The sequence below is a fragment of the Equus caballus genome, chromosome 7, assembly GCF_041296265.1.
Source record: "Equus caballus isolate H_3958 breed thoroughbred chromosome 7, TB-T2T, whole genome shotgun sequence".
In the NCBI taxonomy this organism is placed as follows: Eukaryota; Metazoa; Chordata; class Mammalia; order Perissodactyla; family Equidae; genus Equus; species Equus caballus.
Genome location: NC_091690.1, coordinates 69,043,427 through 69,061,592, shown reverse-complemented (window position 1 = coordinate 69,061,592; position 18,166 = coordinate 69,043,427). Strand labels below are relative to the sequence as shown.

Sequence of the window (18,166 nt, the reverse complement as noted above, 5' to 3'; positions counted from 1 at the left end):
TGTGGAGACTAAACAACATGCTACTGAACAAACAATGGATTATTGAAGAAATTAAAGAAGAAATCAAATATTATCTGGAGACAAATAAAAATGAAAACACACCATACCAACTTATTTGGGACACAGCAAAGACAGTCCCAAGAGGGAAATTCATTGCAATACAGTCTCACTTGAATAAGCAAGAAAAATCTTACATAAACAACCTCAACCTAACCTAACAGAACCTAACCAAATTAGAAAAATAAGAACAAACAAAACCCAAAGTCAGTAGAAGGAGAGAAATAATAAAAATTAGAGCAGAAATAAACGATATTGAAACAAAAAAGACAGTAGAAAAGATCAGTGAAACAAAGAGTTGGTTCTTCGAAAAAATTAATAAAATCGATAAACCTTTAGCCAGACTCACTAAGAATAAAAGAGAGAAGTGTCAAATAAATAAAATTAGAAATGAGAGAGGAGAAATCAGAACAGATACCGAAGAAATACAAAGGATCATAAGAGAATATTATGAAAAACTATATGCCAACAAATTGAACAACCTAGAAGAAATGGATAAATTCCTAGACTCATACAACCTCCCAAAACTGAATCAGGAAGAAACAGAGAATCTGAATAGACCAATCACAAGTAAAGAAATAGAAACAGTAATCAAGAACCTCCCCAAAAATAAGAGTCCAGGACCAGACGGCTTCTCTGGAGAATTCTACCAAACATTCAAGGAAGATTTAATACCTATCCTTCTCAAACATTCCAGAAAATAGAGGAAGATGGAGCACTCCCTAATACATTCTATGAAGCCAACATCACCCTGATCCCCAAACCTGACAAGGACAACACAAAGAAGGAAAACTACAGGCCGATATCACTGATGAACATAGATGCAAAAATCCTCAACAAAATTTTGGCAAACCGAATACAGCAATACATCAAAAAGATTATACACCATGATCAAGTGGGATTTACACCAGGGACATAGGGATGGTTCAACATCTGCAAATCAATCAACGTGCTTCACTACATTAACAAAAGGAGAAACAAAAACCACAGGATTATCTCAATAGATGCAGAGAAAGCATTCGACAAGATCCAACATCCATTTATGATAAAAACCCTCAATAAAATAGGTATAGAAGGAAAGTACCTCAACAAAGGCCATATATGACAAACCCACAGCCAACATCATATTCCACAGACAAAAACTGAAACCCATCCCTCTCAGAACAGGAACAAGACAAGGGTGCCCACTTTCACCACTCTTATTCAACATAGTACTGGAGGTTTTGGCCAGAGCAATTCTGCAGGAAAAAGAAATAAAAGGAATCCAAATAGGCAAAGTTGCAGGGTATAAAATCAACATACACAAATCAGTAGCATTTCTATATGCTAACAGAAGAAGATCTCGAGGACTCAATCCCATTCACGATTGCAACAAAAGGAATAAAATACCTTGGGATAAATTTAACCAAGGAAGTGAAAGATCTATACAAGGAAAACTACAAGACCTTCTTGAAACAAATCGATGACGACATAAAGAAATGGAAAGACATTCCATGCACATGGATTGGAAGAATAAACATAGTTAAAATGTCCATATTACCTAAAGCAATTTACAGATTCAACGCTATCCTAATCAGAATCCCAATGACATTCTTTACAGAAATTGAACAAAGAATCCTAAAATTCATATGGGGCAACAAAAGACCCCGAACTGCTAAAGCAATCCTGAGAAAAAAGAACAAACCTGGAGGCATCACAATCCCTGACTTCAAAACATACTACAAAGCTACAGTAATCAAAACAGCATGGGACTGGGATAAAAACAGGTGCACAGATCAATGGAATAGAATTGAAAGCCCAGAAATAAAACCACACATCTATGGACGGCTAATCTTCGACAAGCGAGCTGAGGGCCTACAATGGAGAAAAGAAAGTCTCTTCAACAAATGGTGTTGGGAAAACTGGACAGCCACATGTAAAAGAATGAAAATTGACCATTCTTTTTCACCAGTCACTAAAATAAACTCAAAATGGATCAAAGACCTAAAGATTAGACCTGAAACAATAAGTCTTCTAGAAGAGAATATCGGCAGTACACTCTTTGACATCAGCTTCAAAAGAATCTTTTCGGACACCATAACCCCTCAGACGAGGGAAACAATAGAAAGGATAAACAAACGGCACTTCATCAGACTAAAGATCTTCTTCAAGGCAAGGGAAAACAGGATTGAAACAGAAAAACAGCCCACTAATTGGGGAAAAATATTTACAAGTTATTTACCCGACAAAGGGCTAATCTCCATAATATATAAAGAACTCACACAGCTCAACAACAAAAAATCAAACAACCCAATCACAAAATGGGCAGGGGACATGAAAATTTCTCCAGAGAAGACATACGGATGGCCATTAGACACATGAAAAGATGCTCATCATTACTAATCATCAGGGAAATGCAAATCAAAACTACACTAAGGTATCACCTTACATCTGTTAGAATGGCAAAAATATCCAAAACCAAGAGTGACAAATGTTGGAGAGGCTGTGGAGAAAAAGGGAACCCTCATACACTGTTGGTGGGAATGCAAACTGGTGCAGCCACTATGGAAAACAGTATGGAGATTTCTCAAAAAGTTAAAAATAGAAATACCTTATGACCCAGCCATCCTACTACTGGGTATCTATCCTAAGAACCTGAAATCAGAAATTCCAAAAGTCCCATGCACTCCTATGTTCATCGCAGCATTATTCACAATAGCCAAGTCATGGAACCAACCTAAGTGCCCAGCAACTGATGATTGGATAAAGAAGATATGGTACATATATATACAATGGAATACTACTCGGCCATAAAAAGGGACAAGGTCATCCCATTCACAACAACATGGATGGACCTTGAGGGTATTGTGTTGAGTGAAATAAGCCAGACAGAGAAAGCCGAACTCTGTATGACTCCACTCATAGGTGGTAGTGAACATACAGACAAACAGAACTGATCAGTGGTTACCAGGGGAAAGGGAGGGTGGGGGGAGGGCACTAGGGGTGAAGTGGTGTACCCACAACATGACTAATAATGATGTACAACTGTAATTTCACAAGGTTGTTAACTATCATAATCTTAATAAAAATAAAAAATAAAAAAATAAAATAAAAAAATAAAGATAGTGGTGGGTGTCTCTCTCTACTTGCTAGATGGGATGCTGCCCAATTCATGAATCGCTGAATAAAGCAAATTAGATCTTCTAAATAAATAAATAAAGATAGTGGTGACATCAAAAAAAAAAAAATTTATTCCTAGGCTACACTATATGTTGATGAGAGGTTGGCAGTGGCTCTGCTACATAGCATCTTCACCTCAAAATGAGCAGCATTTACTTATTTCTAGTATCAGTAATCATAGCAAAGTGAATAGAGAACATGGTGTAACATTTTCAAAAGTGTAACACATCACTTTTCCTTGCATTTTACGGACCAAAGCCAAGTCACATAGCCATGTCTGAATTCACTAGCACGGGAATATATACACTTCCCAAAGGGAATCATATCTTTTGTAGTTGTCCCACACAAATCTGGAACCCCCATCCCGTTTTCCTAAGTTTATGGCCACCAGGGAAGAGTTGACGTTTTCCAACCTACTTTACAAATAGGTAGGACCATGTGCCTGTGTTCTTACCAACGGAACAACAGGAGTAATGAATATATGCAACTTCTGCTTCACTTCTTATAACAAAATTGCTTGCTCTGGACTTTCTTTCCCCTTCCTGCAGCTGAAGCACATTCTAAAACACAAAAAGGCAAAATGCCCTAGGGTAGAACAATAATAGAAGGAACCTGGATCCCTGAATAATCTCATGGAACACAGATGCCCCCAGAGTCTAGATCAGTCAGATTGTTATAATAGAGAAAAATAAATTTATTGCTTGTTTAAGTAATTATATTTTGGAGTCTGTTTGTTACATTAGTTTAGTCTCTACCCTAATATAGATTCACTTTATTTTTCTGAGTAAAGATGTTCAATATACTGGCCTTGGAACTCAGAAGATTCAGGATGAAAACATGAATCATTAGCATACGCAATTTCAAGTCATGGGAATAAATAAGATCATCTAGGGAGAGTATATTAAATGAGACTAGAGGAGGGTCTAGACCAAAGCACTGTAGTACAGAAACTTTAGAAGCTTAGACAAAAAGAAATACCTGGAAAAAGACACTACTACAGGCAGAAGGAAAATCAGGAAAGTAACATAAGAGCCAAAAAGAAGAGAGTGTTTCAAGGAAACAACAACTAGAGAATTGAGAAGATATGGACTAAAAAGTTATCATTTGAATTTAACAATAAGGAGACCCCTCAAACCCTCACACTGTAAAAGAAAAGAAGAAAAATTTGAATGGACTGAGGAGTGAATAGCAGGCAAAGAAACAGAACAGCAAATTAAAAAAAATATTTCAAGAGATTTGGCTATAAAAGTAAGATAGACAACTTCCAGGTGGCCCATAATGATCTTTACCTCCTGGTATTCACTGCCCTTACGTGATTCTCTTCCTGCCACTGGCCCCCCTGCTTTGGTTATGAGCCAAATCTAGTATTTCATTCTAAAACACAGAATATGGCAAAAGTCACATGTCATTTCTAAAATTCGGTTACAAAAAGACATGACTTTTGTCTTAGGTGCTCTCTCTCACTCACTGGCTTTGTTGCAATCTTGTAAGCTGCCCCATGGAGCTGCAATGCTGTGCACTGCCCTATGGAGAAGCCATGACAAGGAACTGAATTCTGTCAACAGCCAGGTAATTGAGCTTGGACGTGGATCCTCCCCCAGAGGAGCCTTCAGATGAGATTGCAAGCCAGGCTGACAGCTTGACTACAGCCTTACGAGACTTTGAGCTAGAGGCACCCAGCCAGGCCACATTCAGATTCCTCACACACAAAAACTGTGAGATAATAAATGTTCAATGTTTGTTGTCTTCAGCTGCTATGTTTTGGGGTGATTTGCCATGAAAGTAATAGATAACTAATAGAAAGGTGAAGAAATGAGTATGAGTAACAGGTGAAGGGAAATAAAGAGTTAAGAGAGAGTTTAAAATTCTTTAACAAAATATAGACTTCAGCATGTCAAAAAGGATAAGGGAAAAATATACACCTACAAATAAGGTGTGTTTGTGTGTGCATGTGTGTACAAACTTTACTTACAGAGCAGCAGTCTTAAAAATTAGGAAAAAGGACAGTAAATATAGGTATGAAATTAGCGAATCTCAATAAATATCTAAGTAGAAAAATTATTTTTTAATATTGAAGAAGGATCTAGAATATGTTAAGTAAGGCCATAAAACAAATCTCAACAAAATTAATGGGATCAAAATCATACAAAGTATGTTCTCCTACACAATTAAATGAAATTAGAAATCAATAACAGGAAAAAATTGGAGAAATTCATAAATATGTGGAAATTAAACAACGTACTACAAAATAATCAATGGGTCAAAGAAAAAAATCACAGGGAAAAAAGAAAATACATCGAGATGAATGAAGACAAAATACAACATACCAATCTATAGACTGAAGCTAAAGCAGGGATAAGATGGAATATAATAGCTGAAAATTCCTATATTAAAAAAGAGGAAGATCTAAAATTAATAACCTAAACTTCTACCTTAAGACATTAGAAAAGAAGAGCACACTAAACCCAAAGCAAGTAGAAGAAAGGAAATAATCAAATAGAAAAACAACAGAGAAATTCAACAAAACCAAAAAGTTAGTTCTTAAAACTATCAATCAAATTGACAAACTCTAGCTACACTGACCAAGAAAAAAAGAGAACACTCAAATTAGTAAAATAAGGAAAGAAAGAGCGGTCATTACTACTGAATTTACATAAGTAAAAAGGATTATAAGTGAATACTATGAACAACGGTATGCTAATAAACTAGATAAGCTAGATAAAATGGACAATTTCCTAGAAAAATGCAAACTACTGAAATAGACTCAAGGAAAAATATAAATATGAATAGATCTATGAAAAATAAAAAGACTGAATTTTCCAACAAAGAAGCCCAAGCCCAGATGGCTTCACTGTTAAATTCTCATAAATGTTTAAAGGATTAATACTAACACTTCACAAACACTTGTAAAACAATAAGAGGGGAAAACCCCAACTGCTCATTCTGTGAGCCCAGTATTACCCAGATACCAAAAGCAGACAAACACATCTCAGGAAAACAGACCCATATCCCTGATGAATCCAGGCACAAAAATCTTCAAAAATAAGTTAACAAACTAAATCTAGCACCATATAAAAAAGAATTACGGACCAGGACCAAGCGGGATTGATTGCAGGGTTGTGAGGTTTCAACATGTAAAAACTAAATTAATCAACATAATACACCATATTAATAGAATAAAGGACAAAATTCATGTTATATCAATAAATGCAGAAAAAATGTTACACAAAATCCAAAAACTTTCATGATAAAAATACTCAATAAACTAGGAAAGGAAGAGAATTTCCTCAACCTGATAAAGGATCTATGAAAACCTGTTGGCTAACATCATACTCCCCATAGAATCAGGAACATGACAAGGATGTCTGTTCTCATCATTTCTACTCAACAGTACACCAGAGGTCCTAGTGAGATCAACTATGTAAGAAAAAGAAATAAAGGGCATCCAGATTGGAAAGGGGAAAGTAAAACTATTTATGCCTGCAGAAGACACAATCCTGTATATAGAAAATCTTAAGAATCCACACACACACAAAAAACAAACTGTTTGAGCTAATAAAGTTTGGCGGTCAGAAGGTACAAGATCAATATACAAAAATTAGTTATATTCCTACACACTAGCAATGAATGATCTGAAAATGAAATTAAGAAGACAATTCCATTTACAATCCCATCAAAAACAACAAAACACTAAGGAATAAACTCAACAAAAGAAGTCTAAGACTGAACTCAGAAAACTACAAAACATCTTTGAAAGAAATTAAAAACCTAAATATTTCGAAAGACATCTTATTTTCATAGATCAAAAGATTCACTTTTGTTAAGAAGCCAATTCTCCCCAAACTTATCTACAGATTATACACAATCTTTATCCAAATCCTAGCTGGCATTTTTGCAGAAATTAATAAGCTGATTCTCAAACTCCTAAGTAAATGCAAGTGGTACAGAATAGCCAAAACAGTCTTGAAAGAGATGAAAACTTTCAAAATTTACCAAAAAGCTGCAGTAATCAAGACAGTATGGTACCTGCATAAATAACGACATATAAGTCAACAGAAGAAAGATTTCAGAAATAAACTCTTACATTTATGGTCAAGTGACTTTCTACAAGGATGTCAAAGCAATTCAATGGGGGAAAGAATAGTCTTTTCAACAAATGGTAATAGAACAACTGGATATCCACATGCCAAAGAATGTAGTTGAACTCTTGTCTCATAGCATATACAAAAATCAACTTAAAATGGATCATAGATCTAAATGTAAGAGCTATACTACAAAGCTCTTAGAATAAAATATAAGACTAGGGGCCAGCCCAGTGGGGCAGTGGTTAAGTGCACACGTTCCACTTCGGCGGCCTGGGGTTCGCCGGTTTGGATCCCTGGTGCGGACATGGCACCACTTGGCAAGCCATGCTGAGGTAGGCGTCCCACATATAAAGTAGAGGAAGATGGGCATGGATGTTAGCTCAGGGCCAGTCTTCCGCAGCAAAAAGAGGAGGATTGGCAGCAGTTAACTCAGGGCTAATCTTCCTCAAAACAAAAAAAAAGTAAAAAAAAAAAAAAAATTTACTCTAAAAAAAATAAATTAATTAAATAAAATATAGGATTAAATCTTCATGACCTTGGGTTGGGCAATCGTTTCTTATATATGACACCAATGGACTACCCACAAAAGAAAAAAATAAATCGGACTTCATCAAAATTAAAACTTTCATGCATCAAAGGACATTGCATAGAAAGTGAAAAAACAACACAAGGAATGGGAGAAAATACTTGCAAATCACACAGCTGGTAAGGGTCTGGTATCCAGAATACATAAAGAACTCTTAAAACTCAACAACAAAAAAACAAACAAAAAATGGACAAGGATATTTAGACATTTTTCCAAAGAAGATATATAAAGGCCAACAAGCACATGAAAAGAATGCTCAACGTCGTTTAGTCATAAGAGAAATGCAAATCAAAACCATAATGAGGTAACACTTCACATCCACTAGGATGGTTAAAATCAACCAATCAATCAATCAATTAATTAATATAATAAGGGTGGGTGAGGAGGGATGTGGAAAAGTTGCACCTGCATACATTTCTAGTGGAAATGTAAAAGGATGCAGCTGCTTTGGAAAATAGTCTGGCAGTTCTTCAAAAAGTTAAACATAGAATTACCATATGACCCAGCAATTCTACTCTAGATATATACTCAAAAGAAACGAAATCACGTCTATCCAAAAACTGTACACAAATGTTCATAGCAGCACTATGCACAACAGCTAAAGATGGAAACAAGCCAAATATCATAAACTGAGAAGTAAATAAATATAATGTGGTATTATCCATACAATGGAATATTATTCAGGCATAAAAAGGAACAAAGTTCTGATATATGCTACAACATGGATGAACCTTGAAAACATCATGCTAAGCGCAAGAAGTCAGATACAAAAGGCCACATATTGTATGATTCTACTTATTTGAAACATCCAGAATAGGCAAACCCATAGAGTGAGAAAATAGATTAATGGTTGCTAAGGACTTGCAGAAGGGGGAATAATTGCTAATGGGTATGGGGTGTCTTTATGGGGAGATGAAAATGTTCTGCTTTAAACAGTTGCACAACCTTGTGAATATAGTGAAAAACACTGAATTGTAAACTTTCAAAAGGCAAATTTTATATTACGTGACTCTATCTCAATTTTTTAAAACTGTGCTAGTTCTGTGGTTGTGACCATAAAACTGAAGGGGTTTATAAAATCACCTCATCCTATTTCTCAGATTTTACGAAGAAACTGAGATACAAGGAGCAAAGCAGATTATCCATGGTCCTAAAGTTTGTTAACAGTACAGCTGGTAGTTACAAAAGATATTTCTACCTCAATTCTCAGAACATGTGAAAAACAAAAAAACAACCTCACTTTAACAAACAGATTTATTTACAAGAGACTACATCCTTTAAAATGTTATGTTAAAATCAGTGTCCTGAACCTCAATAAAATAATTGAAAAAAAAAAGGAAAAGAAAATGAGTGTCCTGAAATTCCAGTTCTCTTTTTAAGCTCCAGAACGTTGATTCTTAATCATTAATAAGTATTTTGTTAAAAGCAAAACAGAAACTTCACTGGTATTTTAAAAAGCACTCTGAATAGTTAAAAATTTACTCATTTATCATTCACAGTTTAATATATTTCAGAGATTTAATTAAACATTAGTTAATCAGGCTTTTAGAAAATCCCACAGCACCAAAGGTTTCAAATGCTGAGCCAATTCTGAAGTGCTTCAAATTCATGCAAAAATATTGGAATATATTTCATACTGAGTTTTTCAAAAGTTAAGACATTCCTACCATTTAGAGTTCAGGGTCTCTCCTTGAATCTGGGCAGAATTGTGGCTGCTTCAACCAACAGAGCATGGTGAAAGTGACCTTTCCAAATACGTGACCCAGAGAATCAGTGAGCTGATTAAAATGATTATTGTTCTATGGCACTTAATTTGGAGTGGTGCTTATATAGCAAAGATAACTAGAACAGCACATGTGACTTTTATAATAAAAACACGCAGCTCTTGTTCCCTCATGGTTCCTCTTTTCACAGCACTTTATAATCATACACATTCCTCCTCCCGCCCCAAAAAGCAGATAAGAAGATACAGGTATATATAAACATATCTATTTTTTAAAATAAGACAAGAAAATTACATAGCTTTTCAATCACCTGAAAATATAACCTAATATTCTGGTATGTTAAAGAATTCAAACTACCCCCAAAGGACATCATGGAGGTAGGTATAAACATCAGCTTAGGCTTCCAAAAATTGTGCGGTTCTCTAAGTTTGAATGCAATTCCAAACAACTTTTCCTGAATAGAAATGCCCTTAACAAGGTTTATCCTAAAGCAACCGTGTTCTCATTACCCAGCTCATTCTCATTAAGAATAGGTTTGGCCTTGTTGATAACTTAGAAGTCTCTCATATCGACCTAAAGGTCTTTGGACATCTCACCTTTTAAGTAAGAGACAAATTCTGGATCTGTCTATGCATACTGTGTGATCTTAAGGAAAAACAATTCTCTTGGGCCTTATCTGTATCTCACTTGATTTGATCGAGATGACTTTAAGGATTAAATGAGAAGACATGAAATGTCTTGAGCACAGTGTTAGGCACAAGAGACATAACACTTCTGAAATCTAACTTTAGGACTCAAGACTACTGCTTAGCAGCTGCAAAAGAGAATCACACACTGACAGTAATCATATGGATTTCTGAGTCCTATTTTGCAACTTTTAGTAGACTATATTAAATAAGTTAAGCATATTATGTAACATAACATCAATTTATGATAGAGTTTTCAGTAACAGACAAAGTAATTTAAGAATTTGTACCTTGATCAAATATTTCTCCCATCTGTCGGCTGTAACAGATTTGCCAATCTTCCTCATCAGCTTCAAATGGAGCTCCACTAATTCTTTTGGTACTTCAAAGGAAGAAAATATAATGTTAGCCAGGAAAATAAAACATTTGTAAATAGTTAAGATTATAAAAAAAGAACTTTGCCCAATGCTGAATACTTTTTCAAAATAGATGATGCGCATTTTAGCTATCATTTAGACCTCTCAATCAGAAAAGATTAAACTAGGGCAAGAAATAACTGAAAACCACTTTCTTAAAGATGAGCGGGAATATTCATGTTTTCTTTCAGAATATCATCAAGTCAGAGTGAACTTTAATGTAAGCAGTGGACCTCTGGGTGGTGATGACGTGTCAGTGTAGGCTCATCACTTGTAACCAATGCAGCACTGTGCTTGTGGATGTGGGGGAGGCTGTACATGTGTAGGTTCATCAGTTGTAACCAATGCAGCGCTGTGGATGTGGGGGAGGCTGTACATGTGTAGGCTCATCACTTGTAACCAATGCAGCACTGTGCTTGTGGATGTGGGGGAGGCTGTACATGTGTAGGTTCATCAGTTGTAACCAATGCAGCACTGTGCTTGTGGATGTGGGGGAGGCTGTACATGTGTTGGGGAAGAGGGTCTATGCGAACTCTCTGTATTTTGTGCTTAATTTCTCTGTGAATTTCAAACATAAAGTCTATTAAAAAAATCAAGTAAAAGTACTTAACCATATCACTAAAATTTCTACTCTGTTTGCTTCTCCTAACACATAATTGTTTTCTTTATGAGATTGCAGACCAAGACATAGATTCACAGAATTAGAAAGGAATCAAGGAACATAAATTCCAAAATGATGGATACCTCAGAATACAGGCTAATGGTTTTCAAATTGTTTCAGAAACCTACTCTTCCAATCTATCCCTTATCCAATGTGCTAAACTCCTCTACAGCACCCCTACAGAGTGTTTGCTTGACAACATCCAGGACAGAAAATTTACTTATCTTCAAAAGTTCTGATTATTAGAAGGTTACCCTTACACGAAGTCAAAATCTGCCTTCCTACACCTTCCTCCCTTGGTTCTTGCTCTTAATCTCTAGTTTCAAACACAATACTTTCAATTCCTCTTCTATTGGAACCTTCAAATATTTGAAGATTACTATATTCCCTCAGGTTCTCTATTCTAATTATAAACAAGAAAAGTTCCTTCAAATAGCTCCTGGGCGTGATCTGATTACGTCGTTTAACCATATTAATTAGACCTGAGGAAAATACGACATGCACACGCCTGTCAAATTCAGCATTTCCCAAATATCAAATACCACTAGTAACCTAGAAGAAATTACAGGTACGCTATCCAAAAAGGTTACATAATCAATACATTAGGAAAATACTAGATCCAAAAAAGAAAAAAAAAGTTTGTGTTTTACCACAGGACTTCTTGAAGTCTTTACCGATTGTCTTATTTGCATTGTGAATATCCAAGATAGGGATATAATTTGCAGCATTCTGTAATATATTTGATCAGAGAATCTCTTTCTGTGAAACACATAATATCTTATAGGATACAAGTGCTCTGAAATACAAGCTGGGAAATGATGGAGTAATCTTTTTCAGGCATTCTTTCAGATTTTTTATTCTCTACTAAAGCTACTTCTAACTTGAAATGCCCCTGAAGTATAAGAAAATATTTACCCATTTAACAAATTTCTGTGGGTCCGCTATTAGTAAGCAAGAAATAGTCTCTGCTCTTAATGAGCTTACTTAAGTGAGTCTTCCTAAAGGAGTAGATGGTGGGTGAGTTGGAGGTAAGAGGGAGCAGCACAGGAGGGTTGGGTATAGACAAGTAAATAGACAATTATACTAAGCCAAGAGCTGAAGTATGGGATTGAGGGTGGAGTGGAGAAAAGTGGGGAAGGACACTGCTTACAGAAGTTAACAGCAGATGCAAAAGGCTGAAAAACAAAGTGCTCGTGGAACTAAAGGAATGGACACAGAAAAAGGGCATAATCATGAAGAGCCTTATAAGGCCAGGCTAAGAAGTTTACATTTTCTTTAAAAGTTTAAGCAAGACAGTGCTCTGTAATCCAGAAAGACCTCAATGACTGAATTGCAGGAAAACAGACTGCTTTTATTTGCTTGTTTGTTTTAGGAGGTGGGGTGCAGGGCAGTGATTACATGTAAATTTAGGAAAATATCAATCCAGAAAGACGAGAGTAACCTGAACTAAGGTAGACGTCATACAGAGAGAAGTGGGAAGATCTGAGAAATGTTTAGGAAACAAACAATAAAATTTAGTGATTGACTGGTTATGCAAAGTGACAGAGAAAGAGACAAGAAAACCCGAGGCACTGGCTTAGCCAATGACAATATAGTAGGAAGAAAACGCCCTGGGCTCAATTCTCAGTTCCCTCACTTTAATACAAAGAGACCACGATTCTGCTCAAGTTCTTTAAACACCAAATCTCAAATTCCTCATCTATAACAAAGGGCTGCCTTGGCTGTCTTACAGTTTTAAAACTGCAAAACAGTATATGAAGCTAAAACACCTTTATTTTTACTTTTGTGGTGATATTTGGGGAACCAAGGTGAGTTTCAATTTCTCCTTTTCTTTTTTCTGCAAATACAGGTAGACTTTATGATTCAAGCCTTCTTGAATCTTGCCTTCCTACATCTCAAACCTGCTATTTCCCCCATTTCCTCTAAGATATCACTGTATCTTCTCACTTCAGAAAAATACCTATATTGGGGCCAGCATGTGAACTTAACCACTAAGCCATCGGGCCGGCACCTTGTGATTAAAACTTTTTTTTTTAACTTTTTTTCCCCCTGCTTTATCTCCCCAAATCCCCCCTGGTACATAGTTATATATCTTAGTTGTAGGTCCTTCTAGTTGTGGTATGTGGGATGCCGCCTCAACGTGGCCTGACGAGTGGTGCCATGTCCGCGCCCAGGATCCGAACCAGCAAAACCCTGGGCCACCGCATCAGAGCACGCGAACTTAATCGCTCGGCCACGGGGCCGGCCCCGTGATTACAACTTTTAAGATCTACTCCCTCAGCAACTTTCAAATATGCAATATAGTATAGTATTAACTGTAGTCACCATCTGTCCATTACATCTCCAGGACTTATTTACTTTATAACTGGGAGTTTATACCTTTTGACTCCCCCTTTACCCATTTTACATCTTTCTTTTTGTACTAAGTATTCAAAACATACTGTGCATTTTATACTTACAGCACATCTGAATTCACACTAGCCATACTTCAAGTGCTCAAAAGTCACTTATGGCTAGTGGCTACTGGATCGGATTACGTAGAGCTCGCATATTTAAAACTAAAATTTATAACCCACAATTTACTAACAATTTATTTATATATTTTTGAGATATAACTGACATATAACATTATATTAGTTTCAGGTGTACAACACAATGATTCGATATTTATATATATTGCAAAATGATCACCACAATTAGTTAACATTTGATTTATTTATTTTTTTTTGTTACAAATAGAACTGACAAGCTGATAACCCTTATGGACTATAGAAGCTGTCAATATTTTTTATTGATAAGAAACAAGAAAAACAAAGACAAAAATTAATCAACATTATAATTAAACTGAAAATATCAAAATTCCCATATTTTATATTCTCTAAAACAGGATTCTCTATTCAATAGAACATTCTAGGATGATGGAAATATTCTATATCTGTACTTTCCACCACAGTAGCCATTAGCTACATGTGACTATTGAGTACTTGATATGTGGCTAATAAAACTGAGGAACTAAACTTTTAATTTTATTTATTTTTAAATTAATTTAAATAGCCAAAAATGGCAAGTGGCTATGATTCTGGACAGTGCAGCTGTGAATTATCAATCATATTTTTAAAACATAGGATTATTTTCTAAAACATGCACTGACAATCTGTAAATTCACTTATTTATCACCTGGAACATTTTCTAAGTAGTCACATTTTCAGAACTTTAGGTAATTATTAACTTCATTCTAAAGAATTATCTACTAACCAACTTCATGTCATTCTGAAAAATAATAGGTTTTGTTCCAATTAAACCGCTCTCCACCTTTTCACGTGATAGATTTCATATGTAACCTTTAACAGAGCTGTTTCATTCACAAGGCCTCCGGAGATGAAAGACTCTGAAGCAGAAGAAAAGGTCGGGGCTGTGTGAATTCATGGAGGGTCTGCCAGGAGGATGCAGGTATGAAGCAGCAGAAAGTGGAAGAACCCCAGAGTGCATTACTGATCCAATCACTCAAAGATGCTCTATTATTTTGACATTTTTCTAAGCATCTTTGCAGCACCAAGCCTTAAGGATGCTGCTGCTTCTGCAATTCTAGTCTTGTTACTTATAATTCTGCTTTTTGAACGGCAAAATTTACGGCGGCTCACAATAACTAAATGACATAATTCTTCTCATTTCTCAGTAAAGTCTTTTACTCAAACTTCCTCTATGCTTATAAGCAGAGATACACTTAGTCACAAAAACAGCAGATTTTAGGGAGGCCATTGTTAAAAGAACACTGATTTCACATACAGTGATTGAAAGATAAGCTTACAATAAGCTTTTCCTTACTGCCCAGTTTTTACAAACTATGTTGGTGAAGCACAGTTTTAACAGTAATGAGAATGGTCCTACAGGCTGCTTGATCTTCGAAATAACTGTCCATATTTGTATACCTTATCTTCAAGGAGTTCATTTAACCAACCAGCCTGAAGTTTTCTGAAAAGCAAAGAAATGGCTCAAGACTATGAACTGTAACTTAGGCCACTATCTGAAAAGCTATACTTCAGAGATGCCAGGAAAAAATAATATAAATCACTAAGCTCAGCCTATTACCATTATGGAAAAAAATTAATCCAAGAATAGTTGTTATGCAGGCAGACAAACTATAGGGTATCTGCCGCTCCACTTTAGGATTTTGAGTTTTCACTGAGAATCATATTCACCATATGAAACACACCAAACATGGCTTAGATTATTTCAGAACCAAAACTGTGAAAATGTCTCTTCTACAAAGAAAAGTAATCTGTGTACAGTTGTCCCTTGACATCCGTGGGGAATCGGTTCAAGGACCCCTGCGGATACCAAAATCCACAGATGCTCAAGTCCCTTACATAAAATGGAGTAGAATTTGCATATAAGCTACACACGTCCTCCTATAAACTTTGAATCATCTCTGGAATACTTAGATTACCTAATACAATGTAAATGTTATATAAATAGTTATTGTACTGTATTGTGTAGTGAATAATGACAAGAAAAAAGCAGTCTCACTTTCAGAACATTAGGTAATTAGTTATGTTCAGTACAGATGCAACCATCCGTAGGCCTTTAGATCCCGGTTGGTTGAATCCATGGATGCAGAACCCGTGGATATGCAGAGCCAACTGTACCACAAATACAAGCACAGCTGGAGGTTGTGATAACTAGCAATACAGCACTCCTTCCTGAAGGAGAAAGTAGATGTTTCTTTATGGAGAGGAAAGACCTCTGGGTAAGATAACGTGAGTGACCCTCACATCAGTCAGTCTTTAAAGGGTTACTCTTTCCTTATACTTAACAAACAGCATCCTGGCAGAGGGAATCTGAGGTACATATTTAAGGCAATGGCTTCCAGTACCTTCTGTTTCCAAATCTAAACAGAAGACTCTATTCGCTTTCTCTCTATTCAATTTAATACTCTTGATGGGGGGACGTGGGGAGTGAGTGGGGGAGGGAGAGAGGAGAGAAAAGACTCAAAACAAATTTAAAAAGAAAGAGATAGTGATGTGATAGTATTTAAGGAAGAGAAGGGATTTTCCCAACATTTTTGTCCCCAATAATTTCAAACCTAGTGAAAAGTTGAAAGACTAGCACACCCTTCACCTAGATGCACCAATTGCTAACATCTTAGGGAAACATTTTACGTAGGGTAAAACCATCAAGGAAAGGTTTCTAACAAAGATGAGACCATAAAGCAGCAACTAATGAAGCCACCAAAGGGAAGAACATGCCAAGCACAAAAAAATGAGGGTAGAAAAGTCCTGAGGCAACCAAAAGCTTCCAGTGTGGCTGGAAAGAAGAAAGAGTAGAGGATGCTGCTTGTAGAAGTAATCAAAAGTCAAACCTTATAAAGCCTTGGGGGCCATGTAAAGAATTTTGATTTTATTCTAAGTGTAATGAGAACTCAAGGGAGGAATTTAGGAAAAGTTTCATAATTTGATTTAAAATTTTACAAGACCATTCTGTGTCTAGGATCCGCTTCAAAATAATCTAGGGGCCGTGGGTAGATGGGGTTATAGATGAAACAAAATTACAAAACTACACTAAAGCTGGGTGATGGGCACTTTAAAGTTCATTACACAACTTTTTACTTTTGTATATGTTTCACATCTTCCATAATTTAAAAAGGTATAGGGGATGTGGAGACCACTTGGGTTGCTCTAAGAGGAATGAATTGGAGGGGGACAAATACAACTAATTAGGAGGCTATTGCCACACTTCAAGCAAGAGATAACGACGTCAGACAGGCTGTGGCACTACAGATGCAGAGAAGTACCTTCAAGGAAAACTGCAAAATCTAGAAATTTTTTAAATTTCTAAAAAATTTTCTAACAAGCACTTTCACTAATCTTAATCTGAGGAACTACTACCTATCTTCCTTCTATGTGAGCCCTATGAATTTGTTCCTTTTTTAAAAGCAGAAACTATGACTTTTTGTTTAATCACAATCATAATTTTGAAAGGCGACATATACACATAGATATTTAATAATAAAGTCAAATAAATTTATTTGTACCATGTCTTATTTCTGATGCTCTTCATCACTTCAAATGTTCACATTCACTTAAAAGCCTGCACCTAGTATGTCAATTAAGAATTCTTACAAACTGTATTATATGTGTATTATGAAAAGCACAAAACAGAGTCAGGAGAAAGAGGTGCAAACCTCAATTTTCTCATCGATAAATGGAGTTGTACCAGATGATCTAAAGTGCTCCAGCTCTAATATTCAATGTCTATGCCTAGATATTGAGGCAGTTATTTATTTGCCTTATAATAACACAACACTCAATCATAGGATCTTAGAATTTTTGAACTGAAAGCAATGATCTAATTCATACTTTCTGATAGACTAGAAAATTTAGCAATTAAATGTCATATGAATTGCCCAAGATCCAACAGGCAAAGCAAGAGCCCAGACCTCTGGCCTTCCAATCCAGGGCTCTTTCTAATGTTTCTTTAAGCATCAAATGGATGGCAGAATCATTCAGAAGCCCTAATTAGTCAATCAAGCTACCTTTCCTGCAAAGCTCCTATCTGGGTTTTGATCTTGGGTTGCTCCTGCCTTTGCACTCTGAGGGATTCTCCCTTTCTAAAATGTAATCGAGATAATAACTGCTGTGGCAACAGAAAGATTAATATTATTCATCTCAATTCATTCTTTTTTTTAACGGCTTTGAGATGTGATTCACATACCCATACAAATCATCCATTTAAAACAGACAATTTAATGGGTTTTCGTATATTACATGATTAATTTTTTAATTCTGGTAAAAT

At 35.9% G+C, this 18,166-nt stretch overlaps 1 protein-coding gene across 2 annotated transcripts in view; it reads right to left on the bottom strand.

Moving 5' to 3' along the window:
• Positions 1-18,166, bottom strand: part of RSF1 (remodeling and spacing factor 1) — a 146,049-nt gene that overhangs the window by 98,010 nt on the left and 29,873 nt on the right. For both annotated transcript variants that reach the window (XM_005612015.4, NM_001301166.2), the window contains exon 2: positions 10,588-10,679. In XM_005612015.4, coding sequence (XP_005612072.2) covers positions 10,588-10,679 — 92 coding nt within the window. The remainder of the gene's footprint in view (positions 1-10,587; positions 10,680-18,166) is intronic.